Source organism: Mesoplodon mirus, assembly GCF_964341445.2.
Source record: "Mesoplodon mirus genome assembly, chromosome: 13".
Classification (NCBI taxonomy): Eukaryota; Metazoa; Chordata; class Mammalia; order Artiodactyla; family Ziphiidae; genus Mesoplodon; species Mesoplodon mirus.
In genome coordinates this window covers 3,924,736-3,949,313 of record NC_138989.1, presented here as the reverse complement: position 1 = coordinate 3,949,313, position 24,578 = coordinate 3,924,736, and the positions used below count along the sequence as shown (strand labels likewise).

The window sequence follows — 24,578 nt, the reverse complement described above, 5'->3', positions numbered from 1 at the left end:
CCTCTGTAGAAACCGTGTCCCTCTCGAGTCTGTCCTGCCCGTTGCTTTTTCCCACTGAACAATCTCTCTGGGAGAGCTTTCCTTATCAGCTGCAGGGGAGTTTTAATTCCACATGTCCCCAGCTCTCAAGGCAAAGACTCAGGGGACAACCTGAAGTTCAGGTGCGGCGACTGAGGACCCCGGGAGGCTGGCGAGGGGAAGCGTCCGGCTCCATCTTGCGTCGCGGTACCTGCGCAGAGCTCTCCGGGACGCGAGCCACAGGGCACGAAGGCGGAAGGCTGCAGGGAGGAGGAGGGACCCCGCGGGTGCAACCCGCTTCCCTGCGCGCCCCACCCCCTCTCTCGCGCGCCTGCTCCGGGACCCGCGCACTTTCTCCCCGGCATCCTCCAGCAGCCTGCGGCCCGGGGCGGGGCTGGGGGGCGGGGCTGGGGGGGGCGGGCTCCGAGTGGGCGGGACCGAGTGGGAGGCCCTGGGGGCGGGACGGGCCGCGGCTGCCGCGGCGGCTGAAGAAAAGTTGTCCCGGCCAGAGCGCGAGCCTCCGCGGGATCCGCAGGCGTAGCGGCGTGCACCCGGCAGGGGCGGGGCGTGAACACCGGCTCCGCCGCCCGGCCGGCCAACTCGCTGCCGGGGGTGGCCCCGGGGCATGGGACAGCCGGCGGGGGCCACGAGCGGGCCCTGCGCCCCCGGCGGGCGGCGGGCAGCCTGAGCTGCCGGGACGCAGGATGCGCTCCGAGGGCGCGGCCGCCGGGCGGGTGGCGCCGCTGTGCCGGGCGCTGAGCCTGGTGCTGGCCGCGCTGCTGGGCAGAGGTAAGAGGCCGGGGGCGGGGGGCGTCGGTCGCGCCGGCGCTCGAGAAGTTCCCCACGGTCCCCAGGAGCCCGGGCGGTGGGAGCCGAAGGGTGAGGGTGTTGCGGGGACCTGGGTGAGGGCGCTGGCTCCCAGGCGCGGAGCGGCCCCTTCCCTAGATGGGCGAGCCCCGTTGGGCGCCGCGTCCGTGTGATTGGGGCGAAATTGGCTGACCCAATATCTCAGGGTTCGGGGTGCTTCCCGGGGTGAAGAGGGGGCGTGGCTGAGGGACACTGTGTGTGTTCACCGTCCCCGAGTTGCGTGAAGACTTAGCGCAACCCGGCACGGCCACGACGTGGAGCCGGGGGCCCGGGAGCGGGCAGCGGAGTTCTTTGCGCCTTCTTCCCCCGCAGCCTGGCGTCCCCCTCCCCAGCTCGGTCGGACTGGGACTTGTGACCCACGAGGGCGGACCGGGCCCTTTGTGCCCCGTTTCCCCCGCCATGGGGTCCCGCGGGCCGGCGTTGGCCCGCGAAGGAATGCGCAACTCCCGGGGACCTCAGCTCGGGAGAAACCCGGGACCCCCTCCAGGCGCCCCGCCGAGGTCCTGTGTGGTCTAGGAGCGCGTAAGGGTGATGGCGCGGGTGGGAGAGCTGGGGCTGCAAGTCGGAATCAGACCTGGGCTTCCCAGCAGCCTGGTCCTGGGGGGCCTTCCACCTCAGTCTCCTCACCTCTGCAATGGAATGATCACCCTGTCTTGGGTTTAAGAGAATTCAGGGAGGGAACGCTTGGTGCCCAGAAGACTCAGGAAAGGTTGGTATTATTATGCAGGTTTTGATTACGTGCGTGTTGGGCGCGGGCCGTGGCGGGAGGGGCGGGGAGACGGGTCTCGGAGCCCGTGGGCCGCCGGTGCCGCGCGAGGAAGCCCCGCTCCTCTGGGGACGGCCGCTGCGCGCCCCGAGGCCGGGCTGGGAACCGGGTGCGGGTCAGCGCGCGGAGAGAGGGGTGGGGGCGCCGTTTTTCCGCTGCCTGCGCCGGGGTAAGAGTCTCGGGGCCATCGGGTGAAACCGAGATGCGCACAAGTGTCCGTGCCCTTCGCGCTGCGTCGCAGCTCCGGCCCCGGCCCCGGGCCCTGAGCGGGTAAACCGAGTCCAACCGGATGAGAATCACGGCTCTCTCCCGCCTAAAGCTCTTCAGGCTGAGCTAGAAATGCATTCGCAGAGACAAGTTGCCAGTTGATGTTACCAAGTAGCGTTTGCTTTTCAAAAGTCACTGCGCACCGGCTGGAATTCCAGAAAAATCTGCTTTCCTTAAGGGTGCAGGTCCCCAGATACACCAACCGGACAAAATTGCTGTTTTAAATACTGTCCCTTTCTCCCAAGAGCTCCAGGTAAACAGGAGTGCGTGTGTGTGTGTGTGTGTGTGTGTGTGTGTGCGCGCGCGCGCGCGCACGGGAACGCGCGCGTGTGTGATATTTCTGTTTTATTCCGGAGGACAAATCTGTTAGAAAATCTGGTTACTTATTTCTGCCGTGAGCTCTGGGTTCTATCGTTTCTAGGACTCGGTTTCCCCAAATGGAAAGTGACCATTCAAAAAAAAAAAAAATCCTTCCCCAAATACTTGCTAGAGATGTTGTGATGATTAAGTGACTTAATGGATAGAAAGCACTTCACTGAGGCAGGTGGTGCCGTTTTAATTTCAGCGAAGGGTGAAAGTCCCGATCAGGCTTTCTCCCTCCGTGAGAGGATTCAGTCAGGTTGGAACTCTGCTGAATGTGCTCTGGGAAGTAAGCTCACGTTCCTCCCCACACACCATCTAGAGGATTTTACTTTTGATTTAGAGAAGTGGCCATTAGAAACGTCCATGTGGAAGAGGCCAGGGACAGCAATTTTGTTGGAAAGTGGAATTGGGAATTTTAAATTTTATTTATTTATTTTATTTTTGGCTGCGTTGGGTCTTCCTTGCTGCGCGTGGCTTTTCTCTAGTTGCAGCGAGCGGAGTGGGGGCTACTCTTGGTTGCGGGCTTCTCATCGCGGTGGCTTCTCGTTGAGGAACATAGGTTCTAGGCGCGCAGGCTCAGTAGTTGTGGCTCGCGGGCTCTAGAGCGCAGGCTCAGTAGTTGTGGCGCACCGGCTTAGTTGCTCCACGGCATGTGGGATCTTCGCGGACCAGGGCTTGAACCCGTGTCCCCTGCACTGGCAGGCGGATTCTTAACCACTGCGCTTCCAGGGAAGCCTGGGAATTTTGTTTTAAAGACGCTATTTACACAGCAAGTGGTGAGGGTGTTAGAGGTTAGCGGGAGATGCCCCACCCCTCCCCCCAAAGCCACCTCTCCCCCTGGCTTAGGGCAACCTTGATTTGGTGGGGTTTTCTCTCCCTGCTTTTGCTTGGCAGTTTTCACCGCATAGGGCTCTGCAAAATATTTTTCATTTTGTTTCTCGTGGTCATAAGCAGCAGTACATTCACCCTCTCAGATACCTCTGTAAAGAAAATGTTTGCTCCATGAATTTCTTATAGAGAGGGAAGTTTTCTGACCCTTGTTTAAATTTTTACTGTCGTTTAAAAAAAAAAATCCATCGCTGGCTGTTCTTGCCGAAGGATTTAAGTGCCGATTTCTGGAACCCTCAAAACCACTGATCAATTTTTAATACCAATTGCAAGCTGATGTTCAGCTGTGGATTTAAGGCTCTGCAATTCCTCAGGGTTTGGAACAGAATCATTGTTCTTGGGCGGTTCCATAAATAGACCAGGGCACCGAAAGAAGGGAGTCTTCCTAAGATTTAAGTCTTGGGCTGAGGTAGATGACGCGAAGTGTCGTTGAGTTATGGGTTGAGGAACTGGCCCCGTGTAAAGGGGAGGAAAGGGCAGTGGTAGGCTGAGATGCTGTCAGAGGTGAAGTGATGGTTGTCAGTCACATAGGGGGCCCCCCGGAAGGTCACACAGGCCGGAAATCTCTTTTCGGAAGTCTGGGGCCAGGTATATTTCACAATTCAGAAGGTAGGTAGGTAGATAGACAGATAGAGACCCAGGATCATCCATGTATATTGTCTAACACCCAGCCCAGGCTGGGTGTGGAGTTGCTGCCGTAATTGGACACATAAGTCATTTTGCATGAAAGATGTGAGTGTATACATAGAAGAGGATCAAGTCCCCAGATAGCCTCATTGTACTTTAGAGCAGCCGTGGTCACCAAAAGAATTAAACACCAGCCAGCAAACCTTTGGATAGTGAGAGCTTTGGGGATTTTGAATTGCTGATTTGGGATTTAGGGGCTGGGGTGGTGTCATGAGTAGAAAGAGGTTGTGGGGGGGGAGGGGGCGGGGGGAGGTCCTTCTCGGCTCCCACGTGCACCCTCTTCCCACTGGTAACCACTAGTGTGTCTCTCTCTGTGAGTCTGCTTTATTGTTGTTGTTATATTCTCTAGTTTGTTTCATATTTTAGATTGCACGTGTAAGGCTCATGCCTTGTCTTTCCTTATACTTGAAGTACACGCACACTCTTTGCATTAGGCACACACCCCTTCCTACACAAGTTGAAACTCCCTGCTGCGTTGAAGCTTCTTAGAAGTGATTTCAGCTTCTCGGAAGCCGTTCTGTTAAACCACCGTCCTAGGCCTGTCCTAGTACTCTTGCTCTACACCCAGGGCTCTAGACCAGCGCTTGCAAACTTCATGACCTGCACGCAAGCACTGTTCTGTCCACAGAGCTTTTTAAAATAAAAAACTGAACAGGCTCCCCCAAATCGGGAGAATTCACATATAAAACTTGGGATTTCCAATTTCCCCTAAGAGGGTGGGCGCTCTGCCGACCTCGGGTGCGCATGCCTGTAAGGCTACATCGTGCCAAAGCTATGCATGGGTGTCCCCCACCCCGGCCCCTGGGTGGGGTGTTTATTAAGTGCTTCTCTTCCCCCCCTTACCTGCCGACCCCTTCCCAGCCATTTGAATTTGCACCTTCAGCTCTTCCTCCTTTATCTCAATATTCATCCTTAGCTTAATCACAAATGTGGCTAGAATTGGGCAGAGAAGAACCCAGAACTCTCAATTATATTAGCAGTTAGCACTTTCATGAGCAGGGGTTAAAACAAAGCCTTTGGATGTATTAGATATTTCATAACATCCATAGTCTTGAGAAGCAAGGTTAATAAAAACCAATCTTTGGCATTTTAATTGGAGTGAAAGGGGGTATTACTGAATTAATGGAATAAATGGAAAGTCTGATGGATAGAATATCTCCCTACAGCAGTCTGCATTGTTTAAAAGTAAGGTTTATTAATGTAATTTTCATACAGTAAAATTCACCCTTCTGAGGATAGAGTTTTAATTTTGATGAACGCACATGGCCATGTAAACGCAAACACACCTGAGGTATAAAGAGCACTTCCGTCACCCCCCAAATTCCTGGGTGTTTCTATGTAGCCACCCCCTCCCCTATACCTACAGGCCCTGGCAACCACTGATTTGTTCTCTGTCCTTATAGTTTTGCCTTTTTCAGAATTCCATAAAAATGGGATGGTGCAGTATGCAGCTTTTGAATCTTCTGTCTTTCACTTAGCACGATGCATTTAATATTCACCTATATATCAACAGTCTATTCCTTTTTGTTCTTTTCCTTAAGTTGAGCTATAGTTGATTTACAATATCTTATGTTTCAACCATATGACATAGTGATTCAAAATTTTAATGGTTATTCTCCATTTATAGTTATAAAATATTGTCTGTATTCCCTGGGCTGCCCAATATATCCTTGTAGCTTATTTATTTTATACATGGTAGTTTGTACCTCTTAATCCTCTGTCCTTGTCTTGCCCCTCCCCCTTTCCTCTCCCCACTGGTAACCACTAGTTGGTCTCTATATCTGTGAGTCTGTTTTTTTGTTGTTGTTGTTAGATTCACTAGTTTGGTTTTATTTTTTATCTTATTTTATTAATACATTTATTTATTTATGGCTGCGTTGGGTATTCGTTGCTGCGCGCATGCTTTATCTAGTTGCGGCGAGCAGAGGCTACTCTTCATTGAGGTGCGTGGGCTTCTCATTGCGGTGGCTTCTCTTGTGGAGCACGGGCTCTAAAGCGCAGGCTCAGTAGTTGTGACGCACGGGCTTAGTTGCTCCGTGGCGTGTGGGATCTTCCGGACCAGGGCTCGAACCTGTGTCCCCTGCATTGGCAGGTGGATTCTTAACCACTGTGCCATCAGGGAAGTCCCTGTTTTATTTTATATATTCCATGTGTAAGTGGTAAAATACAGTATTTGTCCTTCTCTGTCTGACTTATTTCACTAAGCATAATACCCTCCAGGTCCATCCATGTTATTGAAAATGGCAAAATTTCATTCTTTTTTATGGCTGAGTAATATTCCATTGTATATATGTACCACATCTTCTCTATCCATTCATCTGTTGATGGACACATAGGTTGCTTCGATATCTTGGCTATTGTAAAAAAATGGCTGCTATGGGCTTCCCTGGTGACTCAGTGGTTGAGGGTCCGCCTGCCGATGCAGGGGACATGGGTTCGTGCCCTGGTCCGGGAAGATCCCACATGCCATGGAGCGGCTGGGCCCGTGAGCCGTGGCCACTGGGCCTGCGCATCTGGAGCCTGTGCTCCACAGTGGGAGAGGCCACAGCGGTGAGAGGCCCGTGTACCACAAAAAAAAAAAAAAAAAAAAAAAAAAAAGGCTGCTGTGAACATTGGGGTGCATTGTCTTTTCGAATTAGTGTTTTCATTTTCTTCAGATGTATGCCCATGAGTGGAATTGCTGGATCATATGGTAGTTCTATTTTCAGTTTTTTTGAGGAACCTCCATACTGTTTTCCACAGTGGCTGCACCAATTTACGTTCCTACGGTGATCAAGGGTTCCCTTCCTCGTCAAATCAAGACCACAATATCACCTCACACCTGTGAGACGGCTATAATCAAAAAGACCACAAATAGTCTATCGCTTTTTAATACTGCATAATATTACAGTGAATGGATACAGCACTGTTTGTTTATTCATTTCCTAGTTGAAAGCCATTTAGATTACTTCCATTTGTGGGTCATTATGAAAAATGTCACTATAAGTATTCGCAAACAGGTTTTCAAGTGAATGTTTGTTCATTTCTCTTGGGTAAATACCTTGGACTGGAATTGCTGGCTGGTGTGGTAACTGTACACATAACTTTATCAGAAATTTCAAACTTTTTTCAAACATGGAAACATTTTGCAATCCCACCAGCAAGGTATAAGAGTTCCTGTTGTTTTGTATCTTCAGGACCACTTAATGTTATCCCTTGTTTTAGTTTGATTTTATGTAGCACTTCTAATAGGTGTGTAGCAGTATATCTTTCAAGTTTTAACTTTTATCCTATGACTTATAATGTTGAGCATTCTTTCTTGTGCTTACTTACCATCCTTATACCTTCTTTGGTGAATGTCTAAATCTTTTGCCAGTTTTTTTGTTGGTTGTTATTTTCATATTATTGATCTTTGAGGACACTTTATATATTATGGATTCAAGTCCATTTTCAGATAGGTGTTTATAGAAATTCTCCCAGTATGTGTCTTGGGAAGAGCAAAGGATTTTTTAATGAAGTTTGGTTTGTTGAGTTTTTTTCTCTTAGTAATTGTGCTTTTGGTGTCACATCTAAAAAAATCTTTGCCTAAGGTTTACAAGGACTCTCCAGATGTCTCTAGTGATATTCAGGTGTTTTATATCCCTGCTTATTTTTTAATCTTTTTGTTCTGTCCGTTATCGACAGAAATGTTGAAGTTATGGGTTTGTCTAGTTTTCATTTCAGTCCTGTCAGTTTTCCTTTACGTGTTTGAAACACTGTCTTAGGTACATATACGCTTAGGATTGTAATGACTTCTTGGTGAACTGACTCCTTTCTCGTTATGTAATATCCCTCTTCATTCTTGGAAATATTCCTTATTCTGAAGTCTGTTTCATCTGATATTAATACAGCCACCTCAGCTTACTTTTGATTAATGTTTGCATTGTAGTATTTTTTCTGTTTTTTCAAAAAAACAATTTGTGTTTTTATATTTTATGTAGATTGTTTATAGAGAGCATGTAGTTGGGGTTTGCCTATTTATCCAATCTGATAATCTGTGTCTTTTAATCATTATATTTAGACCATTTATATTTAATGAAATTTTTGATATGTTTATATTAAAATCTATCATCTTGCTTTTCGCTTTATGTGCCATCTGTTCTTTACTCCTTTTTCCTTCTTTTTCTGCCTGCTTTCCTACTGAGTATATATATATATTTTGTTTGTTTGTTTGTTTTTGTTTTTGTTTTTGCGGTACGCGGGCCTCTCACTGTTGTGGCCTCTCCCGTTGCGGAGCACAGGCTCCGGACGCGCAGGCTCAGCGGCCATGGCTCACGGGCCCAGCTGCTCCATGGCACATGGGATCCTCCTGGACTGGGACACGAACCCATGTCCCCTGCATTGGCAGGCAGACTCTCAACCACTGCACCACAAGGGAAGCCCTGAGTATATTTTTTATGATTCCATTTTTTCTCCATATTGGCTCATTATTTATACCTCTTTAAAATTTAGCCATTGCTCTAAGATTTACAAAATTTATCTTTAATTAATCAAAGCCTGCATTCAAATGAGGTCATACTGCTTTATATGTTGTGTAAGAACCTTAAAACAGTATATCCCCAACATTTTTTCCTCTACATATAATTCTTTTCAAGTGCATTCATCTTACACCCTGGGTATGGCTAAGGGAATTTCCACTTAGAGATTATTTGTATATACTTTGAAGAAGGATACCAATTATGTTTAATTGGCTTGCCTTTATTTCTTAGTGGGTACTTCTGATATCTTTGAAACCGTTTTCTCTGCAGGACTTGCTTCTCTCTCCTACCTGTATGCTGAGATGAACAAAACTGTTTCTACACGTTAGGGATTTAGAAATTACTGCCTCTAAGGAGAGGACAAAGGTAAAATACAACCCAGCCAAAGTCTGAATTAGCAAAATTTCCAAGACGATGGTTATACATATCTCCCAGAGTGAGTACGTCCTTGTCTTCTGAAGTGTGTACATTTCTTTTTCTTTTAATTTTTTTGATTAAGGATGACCTTAGTGGTATATTAAGAGTGTTAAGTTGACACTTTCAAATGTCTGGGATCCTAAGCAACTGAAAGACTTGATGTAGAAGACCATGTCATCGCTACATAATTTTTTTATTATTGAAGTATAGTTGACATATAGTATTATGTTAGTTTCAGGTGTACAGCATAGTGTTTGGACATTTATATACATTACGGATTGATCACCATGAAACGTCTAGTAACTATCTATCACCATACAAAGTTATTGCAGTAGTATTGACTATATTCCCTATACGGTATAGTACATTCCCGTGACATTTATTTTATGGCTGGAAGTTTGTACCTCTTAATCCCCTTCCAAAAAATATTTTTTCTTTCTTCCTCACACCCTTCATGTTGTCAGTGACACGGGGGGCTATCACTTACAGATTAAGTAAGGATGCCCTGTATCATGGAAGCAGAAGCTTACTTTTGAGTATCTGTTCTGCCAGTTCCTGGATGAATTGGTCAGAAGCATCAGAAACATATCAGGGCAACCTAAGGACTAAGGGATTGGGATCTTATGACCCCGAAGGTACACTAAGGGACCAGTTTCCTAAAAGTCTGAAGTTGCCAGTTCAAGAGTCCTGGTAGTTATCATGGATGTCTGGTTTCAGGGTACCACTGCTGGGATACAGGGGCTCTAATTATTTTATTTGTTTTTATCTCTGTGCTCATGTTTTAGATTCAGGGGAGAAAGACTCCCTTAACCTTGGCTGAACTTTAGAATCACCAGGAAGCTTTAAAGAATGCTAACATCCAGACTCTACACCTAACCGATTGGGCCAGGATCTTTGTAGTAGTGGAGTGGAGGTGGGCATAGAGGTAGGGTTGATCATCTTTACTTTTTAAAAGCTCTTCAGGTGATTCTCAGGTGTAGCCAGGGATGAGAACAGGTTACTTAGCCCCATCCCTGTCTAGAAAAGATTAAGACGATCTGATGGACAGTTCCACCATTTTGTATTCAAGGGAGAAGGGTATTTCTCCCAGAGAAAGGTTGAAGAACTGTTACAAAGGAAGGCAAGAGAGAGTGTGTGTGTAGCAAAAATTCTTGGAGGAAAGGACAGCTCTTGCGAGCCTACTTTGTAGGATTCTGAGGCTCTTTTAAGGAAAAAAAGGGGCATAGCTGCTCAGCACAGTGTATTCACCTCCTGAGGCTGGTGTAACAAATTACCATAAACTGGGTATTTTAATGTAACAGAAACTTACTTTCTGCCAGTTCTGGATCCAGAAGTCCAAACTCAAATGCAGGCAGGGCCATGCTCTCTCCAAAGACTCTAGGGGAGGTTCCTGCTTTGCCTCTTTCAGCGTCTGGTGGCTCCTGGCTTCCTTGGCTTGTGGCTGCATCCCTCCCGTCTCCCTCCATCTTTACATGGGCTTCTGTGCATGTCTTTCCCCCTTCTGTCTTACAAGGACACTGGCCATTGATTTAGGGCCCACCCTCATCTAGGATGACCTCATCCCAAGGTCTTTAATTACATCTGAAAAGACTGTTTCCAAATAAGACCACCTCCATAGGTTCTACGTGGACCTATCTTTTGGGGGCCACCATTCAACCCATTACACACGGTAATATTTGGCATGTGGTAAAAGGTCAAGAAATCACAGCCGTTATTATATGTGTAGTTATCAAAGCCATGGAGAATAAAAATCACCCAAAAAATCTAATAGAAACTACACATAGATGCTTTTTAAAAAAACAGAGAAAATGAAAAGAATTAGAAGAACAGTGGATTTGACAGTATCAGGGAATAGGAAAAGCTCCTCGAGTGTGCGGTGTCTGTTCATTATCAGCCTAAACAGAGAGCCAGGGGTTTAGATTCTGAGACATCCCTTGATGTACTTCATGCTTAAATACAGCTTAGACCTAATTCCATTTGGCTTAGTTTCATAACACTCTTGATACTGTCTTAAACAACCCTTCTCCCTCTGGGGTCACAGAACCACCAGAAACATTCAAAGCAGCTCCCATGCCTCCTTTAGGTTAATTTTTTCATCCAACTCTTCAGGCCACTCTTTTCATCGTTCTTGCTCAATCGGTCCCTCTGGCCCCTTAATTATAATGCTTGATTTCTGCCGCATTTCCTCACCGACTCTGTGGACTCCGATTCTGTAGAAATGTGGATATAACACTGCCCACTTTGGCACATGGGGGGTAGATTAGCAGTCCTTTGAGGCAATTCTCTTATTTGCAAAATAAACAGAGGAACTTTAAGACACTCATCCCACCCCCAGCACACACACAGAACAGAAGGCTGGTACTGTTCTTATCGTGGAGTTCCAGCTCAGTGATGATTTTAAGCCGAAATTACAAAAAAATTAAAAAATAAAAATCTCACACCTTAAACAGAAAGTGGCTCTGGAAACATGGTTTTGTCTCCGTTGGAAACAGTGAGGTTGTGTTTGAGGCCCTGACACAGGGTTTCCCCATCTCCCCAGTGGAAATGGCCTTTGAATAGGCACCAGATAATTCAGTTCATTAGTCTCGACCCCTTTAGTTGCAAATGCCAAAAAACTCAGCTTATGCAAATGGTACCAGAGCAAAAAAAAAAAAAAAAAAAAAAAGTTAAATTAAAAAATGGGAGGGGGTTGTCTAAAAAATGTATTAGGTCAGGTAACTGAAAAAATACCAGCTAGGCTTCAGGCACGGCTGGATCCAGGGGTCAATCAATGTAACCAGACACTGTTTCTTTCCACCTCTGTCTGCTCTGTTCTTTGTGTTGGCTTCATTTCTGAGTGGTCATCATTGTCACCAGCAGCTCAAGGTTTACATTCTATCCACACAGCACACCCCGACAAAAATAAAGTGACTTCCCAAATGCTTGTAGAAAAAGTTGATGGTGTAAATCTCATGGTGGTCACTGGAGTCCCTGGCCCAACCCTGAGCCAGTCACTGTTGGGGGGCGGGGATGGAGTTTCTGATTGGTCAGGTCTGGGATACACCAATCTGGGAGCCTCAGGTCATCTCCACCCAAACTACTAGGACAGAGAGTGCAGAAGGTGTGGCGTCCAAAGACAAATCGGGCTTTGTCAGATGAAAAGGAATGGACGCCAGGCAGGCAGGAGGACCCTATCCAACCAACCAAAGAACAAAATGAAGGAAACCAAAGGCCAGTTGGATGGCTGCTTCTTACATGTATAGTTAAAGCTCTTGGAGCAGTTCACAGTAAGGTCAGCTTGCTTCTTCTGCTGTCTGCATCAACAGCTAAGTCAAGGACATCCACCTCCCAGCGCACCTTTGGTTCTGGGGGGCTTTCTCTAGTTTCTGTCTGCTTTGGCTCTCCTCCTTTCATTCATTGTTCCTCCATCCAACATCCCTCCATAGCAGCTCTATTTACAATAGCCAGGACATGGAAGCAACCTAAGTGTCCATCGGAATGGATAAAGAAGATGTGGTACACATATACAATAGAATTCTACTCAGCCATAAAATAGAACACAAGAATGCCATTTGCAGCAACATGGATGGACCTAGAGATGATCACACTAAGTGAAGTAAGTCAGAAAGAGAAAGACAGGGCTTCTCTGGTGGCGCAGTGGTTGAGAGTCTGCCTGCCGATGCAGGGGACACGGGTTCGTGCCCCGGTCCGGGAAGATTCCACATGCCCCCGAGCGGCTGGGCCCCTGAGCCATGGCCGCTGAGCCTTCGCGTCCGGAGCCTGTGCTCTGCAATGGGAGAGGCACAACAGTGAGAGGCCCGTGTACTGCAAAAAAAAAAAAAAAAAAAAAAAAAAAAAGAGAAAGACAAATACCACATGATAACACATATGTGGAATCTAAAATATGACACAGATGAACTTATGTACGAAACAAACAGACTCACAGACATAGAGAACAGACTTATGGTTACCAAAGGGGAAGACAGGGGAGGGATAAATTAGGAGTTTGGGATTAGCAGATACACACTACTCTATATAAAATAGAGAACCAACAAGGACCTACTGTATAGCACAGGGAACTCTACTTACTATCCTGTAATGACCTATAATGGAAAAGAATCTGAAAAAGAATCTATATATCTATCTTTCCATACATGACTGAATCACTTTGTTGTACACGTGAAACTACCACATTATAAATCTACTATAGTTCAATTAAGATTAAAAAAAGAATTCCTCTAGTACCAGCCATGGTCTAGTTGCTGCATCAGTAACATCTTCTGCCACTGGTTGTCTTGCACATGAGACCTTCCCTCCTGCGTGAGGGTTGAGTTCCTAAAGCCGGTCAGATTCTAATGCCTCAGCCGTAGGAGGCAACCCTAAAAGGCTTCCCGCTCTGCCGTCTTCATTTATGAGAAAAAAAATCCTGGGAGATGTCTCCATTTAGGTGTGTCTGTTCTGCCCCAGCTCTGTTTCATCTCTCCTGCCCCCTAAGTGGCGATGCATGCTTTTCTCCAGTTCATGTAAATCTTTTGGGTCAGCACACAGCCTCGGGTCACCACACAGCCTCGGGTCACCATTCTCTTTAGTTTCCATTTTTAATTGTAGCCAGTGAATGGACTCACAGAGCAGACTTTTCTCATCTGCTTTCAAACTCAACGTTTTCCTCTGTCATGCTCCTGTCCCCACTATGGGTCAGTCATCTCCCCGGCTGTGGCCTGGCCCTTGGACACCTCCCCAGACCATCAGTGACAGGAGGTGTCTACTTTGGCTGGGAGGTTGGCTGGAAGGAGTCCTGCGGTTCACTCTCTCGTTCACAGACGCAGGAAGTCTGCAAATATCAGCTTCTTAGCCCTTCTCAGTGGTCGAGGAGTCCTTGATCTGGGGGATTTTATTCTCTCTCTCTCTCATGTCTTGAGCTCCTCTCCTGCAAACACACAGGGTGCTAAAGGGTGTGGTGCTATCAGTTTCTTATCCCGTTACTTCGAATCCTGTAGAGACAGTCCTTACTTTAATAACCCAGGAGGAGGCCCACCATGTCCTCCATCCTCAGCACACACCAGCTGCACCTTGATTGGGGAGGTGCCCCATTCAGACCCCTCCTGACCATCAGTCAGGTCATGTTGTCCTCTGCTCAGAACCCTCCAGAGGCTCCCATCATATTTAGAGCTGAAGCCACAGTGTATTCAGTGATCTACAGGTGCAATGTGAACTCTGACCCCCAGCATCCTTCTGACCTCATCTCAACCCCCACACCCTCACACGCACACTCTGTTCCAGTCCCACTGGCCGCCTTGCTGGTTCTCACCACCCCACTGGGCTCTCACCTCAGGGCCTTTGCACATGCCTGCTGTGGGGTAACATGTAGGTATCTACTGGAGCCATTTCCCTTTGTCTACACCATCTACTCTTCTTCATTATGGCACTCTCTAGTCCCCTTTTCTGTTGTGTTTCTCTTTGCACTTATCACCACCTGATAACCCATAGATTTCCCTTATTTGGCTAGCCATCTTCCTCGCCCCTAGAATTTAAGCTCCATGAGAACAGAACTTCTTTTCTCTTTTGTTCACTATTGTACATATCTCTTTTGCTCATCAGCCCCAGTGCCTGGCACATATGAGGCCCTTAATACTTGGTGAATGAGTGAATGAATAAATGAATACATGATTTAATTCTGTCTTTGTCTTCTCATAGTATCTGTCTTTCACCCCAAGCTCATCTCTTACATCTCGATAGTGCAGAAAAATGGGGAGGTAAGTTTGATGTGCTGGAAGTCTTTAGACGGACATCATTTTATCAAGGGTCCCTGACTGAGAATAGAATCCACCACTATTCCTTTTCTCCATCAGTCACTCCCGGAAATTGTCCCTTGGATTGGAGGCGAGAATGTTCGTAATAGTGTGATGCTCAAATGAGCTGGCCAGAGGCAACATTTTCAAGTCACTGACTTTATTTCTAAGTGGCCATCCTTCTCTGTACTCTCTGCCTCTTCCTTTCAGGTGAGAGAAAGGAGGGCCCCCTGCTTTGCAGATAATAAGTTCCCAGAAATGACCACATGAAAGAAATCAGCTTAAAACAGAGACTAGAATTTCACAGTAAACAGTGAAAAACACCCTTGATTAGGACTTTCTCTTAACAACTGAGTAAATTACAGAAATAATGAAAAGTGACTGCAGATGGGTACAAGATGTCTTGTGGGGGTGATGAAATTACACTAAAATTAGTCATCAGTTATGGCTTGATCCAGGTGCTCAATTATGACATCAGAGGTTTTTTTCTTCAGTTCTTTGCTTTGCCTATTATGGTGTTGGCTTCATTTTTAGGTTCTATGCAGTGGGTCTTGGCAGTCCCAGGCTCCCACCCTTGTGGAGCCAAGATCAGCTATCCTTTACACGATACCCGATGAACACAGGAAAGGTCCTACTGTGTCTCCTTGGCTCTGTTTGCTTCACGTGCCATGTCTGAACCAGTTGACCTGGTCTGGACAAGACAATGTGCCCTAATTATCCTGTCTGGGAGCTGTGGGAGGAGTTTGCAAGGGCTGACAGTGGGGTGCAGAGGACAATTGGGGTGCTGCCCCCAGAAAAAGCGTGCACGATTGGGGCCATTAAAAAACCCAGTAAACATTCCTACATCTCCAGATTTAGGAGTGTGAGCGACACAGGAAGGGAAGACAGAGAAAAGTCGGGCAAACAAGTTGTCTCTCTTTCCTGCTCAGACATCCACCTGAGCTAGTATGTATGAACAGGAAGCAGCCCTGAAGATGTGTTTTCCTAATTGAGTTTGTGTCACACTCGCCTGAAACAAGGATAAGCAGGCATCGTTTATCACTCTCCTGTCAACCCATCCATCTCTTCAACATCAGAGACAAAAAAGAGATGGATGCAGCAGATGGGCCCGAGTACTGCTTGGAGAGACAAAGATAGGATCCAGACGGAGCTTGGTTCAGCACATCAGGGCCTCAGCCTCACCTGATAACTCCTAATTGAGGGGCAAGAATAAAGCTTGGGGTTCACACGAGCCTGAGTCAGATTTCTGCTCCATTGTGTAGATATGGGCGTGTTATTTAATCCCACAGAGACTCAGTTTCTGGATCTGTGCAATGGGACCAGGAAAGCGTATCTCACAGAGTTACTGTAAAGGGTCCCATGGACTATTGTATATCTGGCTTTTCTTTTCCCATTTGCCCACATTGCAGACACACTCTCCATCCTGCTCTGAGCCCTGGAAGGCTGACCTCGTCAGGGGGCACTTCCTGTGCCTGTGGTGTGCCGTCTTAGGTTGGCCAATGAGGGCACTTGTAGGAGGTTGGAGGGCAGACAGAGAGCGAGGCTGGAGTATTTACTCCCCACCTGCTCCCTGTGCCTCTGCCTCCTGTATGGAGTCCTCTGTGCAAGGCTCCTGCTCTCCCTGGGGTCAGGAACACTTCTCCTCCTGCCTCCTTATTTTTTATAATTTATTTTATTAAAGTACAGTTGATTGACAGTGTTGTGTTAATTTCTGCTGTACAGCAAAGTGATTCAGTGATACATAGGTATACATTCTTTTTCACATTCTTTTCCATGATGGCTTATCACAGGATACTGAATATAGTTCCCTGTGCTGTACAATAGGACCTTGTTGTTTATCCATTCTCTATATAATACTTTGCATCTGCTCATCCCAAACTCCCAATCCATCCCTCCCCCACTCCCCTCGCCCCGGCAACCACAAGTCTGTTCTCTATGTCTGAGCGTCTGTTTCTGTTTCGTAGATTAGTTCATTTGTGTCCTATTTTCAATTCCACATGTAAGCGATATGATATGGTATTTGTCTTTCTCTTTCCGACTGACTTCACTTAGTATGATCATCTCTAGTTGCATCCACGTTGCTGCAAACGGCATTCTTTCCTTCTTTTTTATGGCTGAGCAGTATTCCATGGTATGTATATACCACATCTTCTTTATCCATTCCTCTGTTGATGGACATTTAGGTTGTTTACATGTCTTGGCCATTGTGAATAGTGCCGCTGTGAACATAGGGGTGCACGATCTTTCTGAATTAGAGTTTTGTCCAGATATATGCTCAGGAGTGAGATTGCTGGATCATATGGCAACTCTATTTTTAGTTTTTTTGAGGAACCTCCATACTGTTCTCCGTAGTGTCCTCCTGCCTCCTTAGATGAGGTTTATGTCCCCCTGTGTCTGATCTTTAGGACATAGTGGAAGAGAGTTGGACGTCTGTGGTTACTGTGTTTAAACAAGCTCAAACCTATGGACAAGTTGGAAGAACACGGGCCTGGAACTCTGGTCCCCTGAGCTGTCTCAGAGTGTCTGACCAACTAGGCACTCACCACCCTGGAATGTTTGCTGTGTGTTTTCTTATGAACAAAGACATACTCTTAAGGAACCACAGTACAGCATGAAAATCAGGAATAAACGTTGCCTCCTGACTACTCCACAATCCTCAGACCCTAATTCAGTATCCCCTGTTGTCTCAGTAATCTGCTTCATGTCATGGGTCTTTGTTTGCCTTCAGTCTTTTCTTGAGTTTCATGACCTTGAGAGTTTGGAAGATTACAGGCTACTTATTTTGTGGCTTGTCTCTCAGTGTGGGTTTGTCTGATGTTTCTTTGTGCTTAGGTTCCAATTATACACCTTTGGCAGGAGTGTCTCAGAAGGGAGGCTCTGCTCTCCCCTTTTGCATTTAATCAGGTGGCACATGATTTAAATTTGTCACAGTATTAACGATGCACACTTGATCACTTGGTGAAGGTAGTGCTTGCCAAGCTTCTCTACGGTGAAGTTACCCGTATTCGCTTTACAATTAATAAATATTCTATGAAAAGATGTTCAGGGGCAAGGTAAATGTTTATTATTAGAATTTCAATACTTCATTTATGAATTTATTAACAGAATGGGGTCATGGGTTTCATTTGTACTCTGTGGCTTATGTTTCGTTATTATCACTGGTTATTTCGAGGCTCAGAATATCCTCAGTTTGGCAGTGGGAGCCATGTTATCCTGGCTTCTATGTCCTTTTGATGTGTCCTCAATATTCTTTTTTTTTTAATTTATTTTTTATTATTTATTTGGCTGCGTTGGGTCTTCGTTTCTGTGCGAGGGCTTTCTCTAGTTGGGGCGAGTGGGGGCCACTCTTCATCGCGGTGCGCGGGCCTCTCACTATCGTGGCCTCTCTTGTTGCGGAGCACAGGCTCCAGACGCGCGGGCTCAGTAGTTGTGGCTCACGGGCCCAGTCGCTCCGCGGCATGTGGGATCTTCCCAGACCAGGGCTCGAACCCATGTCCCCTGCATTGGCAGGCAGATTCTCAACCACTGCACCGCCAGGGAAGCCCTGTCCTCAATATTCTTTAAGCGTTTTCTTCCTTTCTAAATACAAGAATTTCTAGACTCATCTTGTAGTTTTCCTGCCCCAGTCCTGGAATCAGCCCAGTTTCTTTCAGTGGAGAATGGTGCTTAGAAACCAAAGTCTAAGCTCTAGAGGTGCTCATTGTTGTTTGGATGCTCTAGTCAGGAAATAGGGGTACACGCGGTGACACCTCTGTCTGTCCGTCTGTCTCTCTCAAAAACCATGAGTTCACACGGATGTCTCCATGTTAATCCAACAACACAAGGCTCATTCTAGATTTCTCCCTTTCTTGCTTTGTAACTCCTGTCTCATCTCTCTATACCAGGCCATTTCTCTGTTCCCCCCACCTCAGTCCTCTCAGGTTCAACACCTGGTGTTGGCTGCCGCCCTTGCCCCACTAAGACTGTGATACCCAAGCTCCCCTTCCCAGGTGGCTGCTCTTCTAGCCACTCGACCTCTGACACCCAGCTCCTGGCCATTGTATCCACTGCCCACCTTGTTGGACTCTCCTGAAGGTGTTGGCCTGAGCGATTCTGAAGGGGGAAGACTCTGGTTTGTATTCTTATTTGGATTTCACTGTATCATCTTCTTAGAAAATGTCTGTACATTTCAAACCAAAGGAGTGTGCCGCATGCTCTCTGTGTCAGGGTGCCCACCTCTGACCAGAGGTGGCTGTGGACCACATGACACTGGCCAGCTGCCTTGTTTCAGACACTCCTTGTCCACAGGATAAAGCAAGAGGGTATGATACCCCTATAATGGTCCCTGGAAAGCACCAGCGATGACCAAGACATCAAAGGTAGGGGATCCTAAATGAACTCAATTAAAATACCTTTGCATTTGTAGTACCTAAGAGGAGGTATTTTTATGCATCTAAACATCCTTTTTTCCCAAATGAGTGAGTGGTGTTCTAGAAGGACCTTCTTTTGTGTGACGAATGCACTCATTTGTGTGAGTGTGTAGTACATGTATGTATGCATATGTATATATAAACATATATACATATATATAACGACCCCAGGAGGTGAGTACAACTATTATCCTTACACCTGTGGGCACCAAAGTCTTAATGATTCAAGTAAACCAGGAGATCGGGATTTTTAAAAATGTGAAATGGCCCAGCTTTCAAGTTTTGGCAGCAAATTCCAAGTAAGTTAAACGCTTTGTGGTTTAAACAGTCTGGGCGATGGCCTCAGGACAGCCAATTATCCACTCCTGCCTTCAACCACTCAGCTCTGGTAAGGAAGGGTGAGGTACTGGAACTGGCCCTGCTGGGGCACAATGTCATGTGGCTGCAGCAGTAGGAGCCCTAAGAATATTGAAGTTCCCGTCCAACCCACATGGTTGGAGTTAGGAGAAGAGCCCTTTCCAGAAGAAGCTATGTGTTGGTACCAGAAGAAGGGAGAGAAGAGATGCTAGGCAGACCAAATTATGTCCACGGAAACAGGATTCCGGTGTACCTGGCAGAGATGGGGTAGAATGAGTGGAGATGCTGGTCGAGAGACAGAGAGGGAAGGCTTGTATCAAGTGAGGATGCTTTCCCAATACTTCCGTGGCTGATGTCGGGGAAGATCCTTGCTTCATTTTCTTTAAATATTTAAATCAGGGTTTCTGAACCCTACTGACATTTTGGGCCAGATAATTCTTTGTTGGGGGGCTGTCTTGTGTAGGAGTAGATGCCAGTAGCACCCCACCGCCCATGCCCCCCAGTTATGCCAACCAACACCATCTCCAGACATTGCCAGATGTCTCCTGGGGGAAAACTCAGTCCTGATTGAGAAACACGGGTTTAAACAAAGCCCACTGTGTATAAAGTACTTCCTGCACCATAATGTTTTTTTAAACTTTTTACTTGGAAATAATTTTAGACTTTAGAAAAGTTGCAAAACCATACAAAGAATCCCATATACTTTTCACCTAAATTCCCCCAAATTAACATTTTACCATGTTTGCTTTAGCATTCTTTTTCTGTTTATGTTTCTTTTTCTCTGTCTCTGTGTCTGTCTGCCTCTATATATTTTAAATGTATGTATGTATATATATGTTTTTCTAAACTAATTATATTCATAATTGGTTGCACATGACTCCCTTTCGTGTCTGTTTCCTTAAAACAAGGGCATTCTCTTAAGAAACCGCTTTACAGTGATCAAAATCAAGAATAGGACATTGTTTACAGTACCATTACCTCTCTACATACTTTATTCAAATGTTGCCAATTGTCCCGTCATGTCATTTATAACAAAAAGAAAACTAAGTTTTTCCTGGTTCAGAGTGCAGTCCAGGATCCCACCTGCATTTAGTTGTCAAGTTCCTTTGAGCCTCTTTAAATCACCAACAGTTCCTCAGCCTTTTTTTCTTTTTTTGTCTTTCATAAGCCTGAAAAGTATAGGCCATTTTTTTGGTAGACTATCCCTCCATTTGATCCATATTGATTTGGAAGTAATAGCTGTCTGTATTCAGTTTCAATGGATCTGGCCCTCTGGACACTGTGTTCTGAGTTTGGATGATTGTATGTTCTGTGTAACCTCAGCATCATTTAGACGCCCCTGGTGATCCCTGCAGGACCCATCCTCCCCTTTAATGTCCCAGTTACCCTGTCAGAAGACCCCACAAGCCTACTTGTGGGAACTCCCTTTCCCCCCTTCCCCTCCACTCCAGCTATTTCCGGGATGTCCTGACCTCAAGAATGCTTGGTTTCTGCCCCTGCCTCTTTATAGAATTCTGTTGGGACTTCCCTGGTGGTCCAGAGGTTAAGACTCTGCTTCCAATGAAGGGGGCATGGGTTCGATCCCTGGTTGGGGAACTAAGATGCCACACGCCATGCGGCATGGCCAAAAAAAAAAAATTCTGTTGCTGAGAGTCTCCCAGAGACAGACATTTGGGGGCACAGCTGTCTCTCTGGCGTGGGTCCTAAACTGCCCCCAGCTGCGGGGAGGAGATCCTGCATCCCATTTCCCCAGCACAACAGGGACCAGGTTGTGAATTTTTTTTTTTTTTTTTTGCGGTACGTGGGCCTCTCACTGTTGTGGCCTCTCCCGTTGCGGAACACAGGCTCCAGACGCGCAGGCTCAGCGGCCATGGCTCACGGGCCCAGCCGCTCTGCGGCACGTGGGATCTTCCCGGACTGGGGCATGAACCCGTGTCCCCTGCATTGGCAGGCGGACTCTCAACCACTGCGCCACCAGGGAAGCCCCAGGTTGTTAATTTTAAGAGGATATTCAGAAACATAAGGGGACCACAGGGGCCCCTGTGTCCCGCTGGGAGCAGTTGTTCTGATACATTCTTGGGTCCAAACCCACTCCAGTCCCGGGAGCCTGACACCCACCACTGTACCCGAGTGTCGCCTATTATGTAAGCCCCTTGTTACAGCTTTCCCGTCAGTGACAGTTGAAGGGAAAATCACATCTCCCTGCTTCTTGCCACTGTTCGCTGCCCCGGGCATAACCAGCTCTTCCTGGTGTTCCAGCTGTTCCTGCAGAAAGCGCTTTTACACACACCGAGTGCTCATACCCTCAGGACTACACGTTAGTTTTTAGACACCAGGAAATCTAAATCCATATTTAGGAGAAAAAAAAGTAAAGTTCCTATCTCTGCGGGCACGCTCCTATTAGTACATCCATTTGCGTAACTAAACAAAACATTTAACATCTGCATCAAGTTGAAGGTGACTTCACAGTTTTCTCCAGGAACTTAGGGTCCTTGGTTTGGAGGGGTGCAGCACACACACACACACACACACACACACTCATGAAACTCATTTTGGAGGACTTTTTGAGAGGAAGGAGATATGCCCAAAAGGTGTATTTGAGTCCCCATCTTCAGAGACAGAAAACTGCTCATAACTTTTAAATCAGTATTTTCTCTTTTGCAGTTTATCCTATGATTCTCAACAATTTTTGCCATCATTAGCATCATCCGTACTTCCATTTACTTCATGACAGTCTTTCTCTATCTCAAATCTTTTCTTTTAATTTGAGCTTTGCCCTAAGCAATACTTGCCACAAAGTCACTGTTTTGCATGCTAATTGTGCTTCCCCCCCAAATATTAAAATAAACACGTAACTGCTATATGTTTAAAAGTCCTTCTGCGTTTACCCCAAATTATCTCAGACTCCAAACTTGGGCAAACACTGGCCTAGGGGCAGCAGCAGATGGCAGTGGACAGATCTGATATCTGCTGCTTTTTTTCTCCATGATTTGAATTTCCTGATTGCATCCTCTGTTGTATAACTTGGAACCAGGGCTTCTGGAAAAGGTGGAAGAAGGATTTTCTCATATTCCAAGAGAGTGAGTTTAAGAATAAAAAAAGGAGTATTCTTTGCTGCCAGATACACACAGTGGAATGTTTGATAACAGGACACAGAATCATCAGTAATGAGTTATCATACCACGGGGTTCACCCCACTAAACTGTTATCAGTTTGGAGGCTCCTGAATTGGGTGTTGAATTGTTACAGACGTGACTCTCATCAATAAACCAGTATCGAAGGCTGCATTTCTCAACTTTAAACATATATGCTCTTTTCAAATAAGTCTAAAAATCCAGAGATTTTTCTCCTCTCCTCCCAGAGGGGGGGGGGTATACCCTTCCTTAAGAAGACTGTTCCATTGATGAATTACTTTTTTTTTCTTTTTTTGGCCACGGGCGTCGGGTGGGATCTTAGTTCCCTGACCAGGGATTGAACCCACGCCCCCCTGCAGTGGAAGCGTGGAGTCTCAGCCACTGGACTGCCAGGGAAGTCCCAATGAATTACTTTTATGTGTGAAATATTGGCTTGTGAATCCATGATGTTAGTCCAAGTGGCAGGTATTATTAAAACAAATAATAATAAAAATTAAAAACATGAAAAAAAGAAGAATCCTGTTCCATCTTCCACAAGCCCAGAGAACAACACATATTTGAACTTGGCCTTCTGTGGTTCATCTCACATAAAACATAAGTCGTTTTCCAGTTTCTCAGTAGGAAATATGGAATAGCATTCTAAATGATAAACGAACCCCTGGGACTCTGATGTAGATGCATCCCACCTCCCGACTGAGAATGACTAGCCTGAATGGACATTTCCATCATTTCAGAAAAGAAAGGAGCTGTAGGGGAGGGCGCCGCCCTCCTGGTGAAGGCGAGCACTGCAGCCTTCAGACCTGGACCAGTTAAGCTGAGTAGAAGGGGAGGGCCAAGAGGGAATTGGGGAATCTTCCGAGAGATTCCTATGGTTTGAGCCAGAGGCAAGGAGGAGATCCTGGAAGGCTTCTGAGCGTACATCCAAGGACAAGTAAATATTTACAGCTGGAATGAAACTCACAGCCATTATGCACTCATGCAGCACTTTGAAATCCATCCCTCCCTGTCCGTAGTTCAGGGTTTCTTCCTCTACCCACTAGATGCCAGCAGTACCCTCTCCCAGTTGTGACAACCAAAAATGTCTCCCTTTGTTGTCTGATGTCCCTTGCCTCCGGTGTGAAGATGAGGCTAGGAACAGTCATCCCAACCGAGTGAATGGAGCTCATCCTTGTAGGAGGACTTGCGCCTGAAATAGATGACAGAGAAGCGAGAGTCTTGACGGGGTTGGAGTCCCTGGATTACTTCCTGTTTTTCCCCAGGCTTGATTAATTCCTGCACTTGCGTGAGGTGCCCTGGGATGCTTCCACTGAATACCTGGGCCTGTTGATTACCTGTCTGCCCTCAGGCCCATCCCTGTTTTCCGCTGCTCCCTGCATCCTTGGGAACTGGACCTCCCAGGTTCCCTAGACGCCTACGTCCATTGGGAGGCAATGAAAGGGATGGAGAGAGACTGAAGGGGAGAAGCCGAAGAATTCCTTTCCTTCTCTTGCTTTGCTTCCGCTGCCTGTGGCCCCGGGCTGGGTCTTCTCAGTAACTCAGGCGGCCATCAGGCAGTCCCCATCCCTGTGTCCTGTTTGGTGCACCATGGCTGGCCCTGGCCTCAGGGAGCACCACCCCCTGCACTGTCCCTTCATCCCTGGGGCTGGCAGTGGCTCTGACAGTGGCTGATATCTGGGCACCTCACCATCCATCTTTGGCTTTTGCATCCCTGTATCCTTGTGTTCAAGCCCCAGTGTCAAAATAACTTCAACAGTTTCTGTTTTTCCGGACTGGATCCTGACAAAATAACCCCAGTTTCAAAATAACTCCAGCAGTTTCTGTTTTTCCGGACTGGATCCTGACAAAATAAGCTTTTTTTTTTTTTTCCTCAAGCAAGTTCAAGTTCGCTTTCTGCTTCTTGCAGCTGAAAGACTCCTGACCAAAAAGGGTGCAAGGAGGTATACTTAGATGAGGCCCTTGGATACAGGCCTGTCTCCTTCAGGTTCCAGCCCTTCCCCACTCTGAGCCTGGGTTTGTGTCAATGAAAAGGAGGTTGATCATCCTGCCAGCACCCACATGGAGCAGATATGCGAAGTGTTGTCTTGTTTTTCTAACTGGGTCTGCTGGAATGTAAGCTGCCCAAGAGCCAGGATTTTTGTCTC

The 24,578-nt window shown here is 46.6% G+C and overlaps 1 protein-coding gene across 1 annotated transcript in view; it reads left to right on the top strand.

Annotated features, from left to right (window-relative positions):
- Nucleotides 1-722: 722 nt before the first annotated feature.
- The window catches only part of TMEM132C (transmembrane protein 132C), a gene marked incomplete at its 5' end in the record, with an annotated part of 383,597 nt that continues 359,741 nt past the window's right edge, over nucleotides 723-24,578 (top strand). Inside the window, one exon of the mRNA XM_082641029.1 lies at nucleotides 723-807. Coding sequence (XP_082497155.1) covers nucleotides 723-807 — 85 coding nt within the window. The remainder of the gene's footprint in view (nucleotides 808-24,578) is intronic.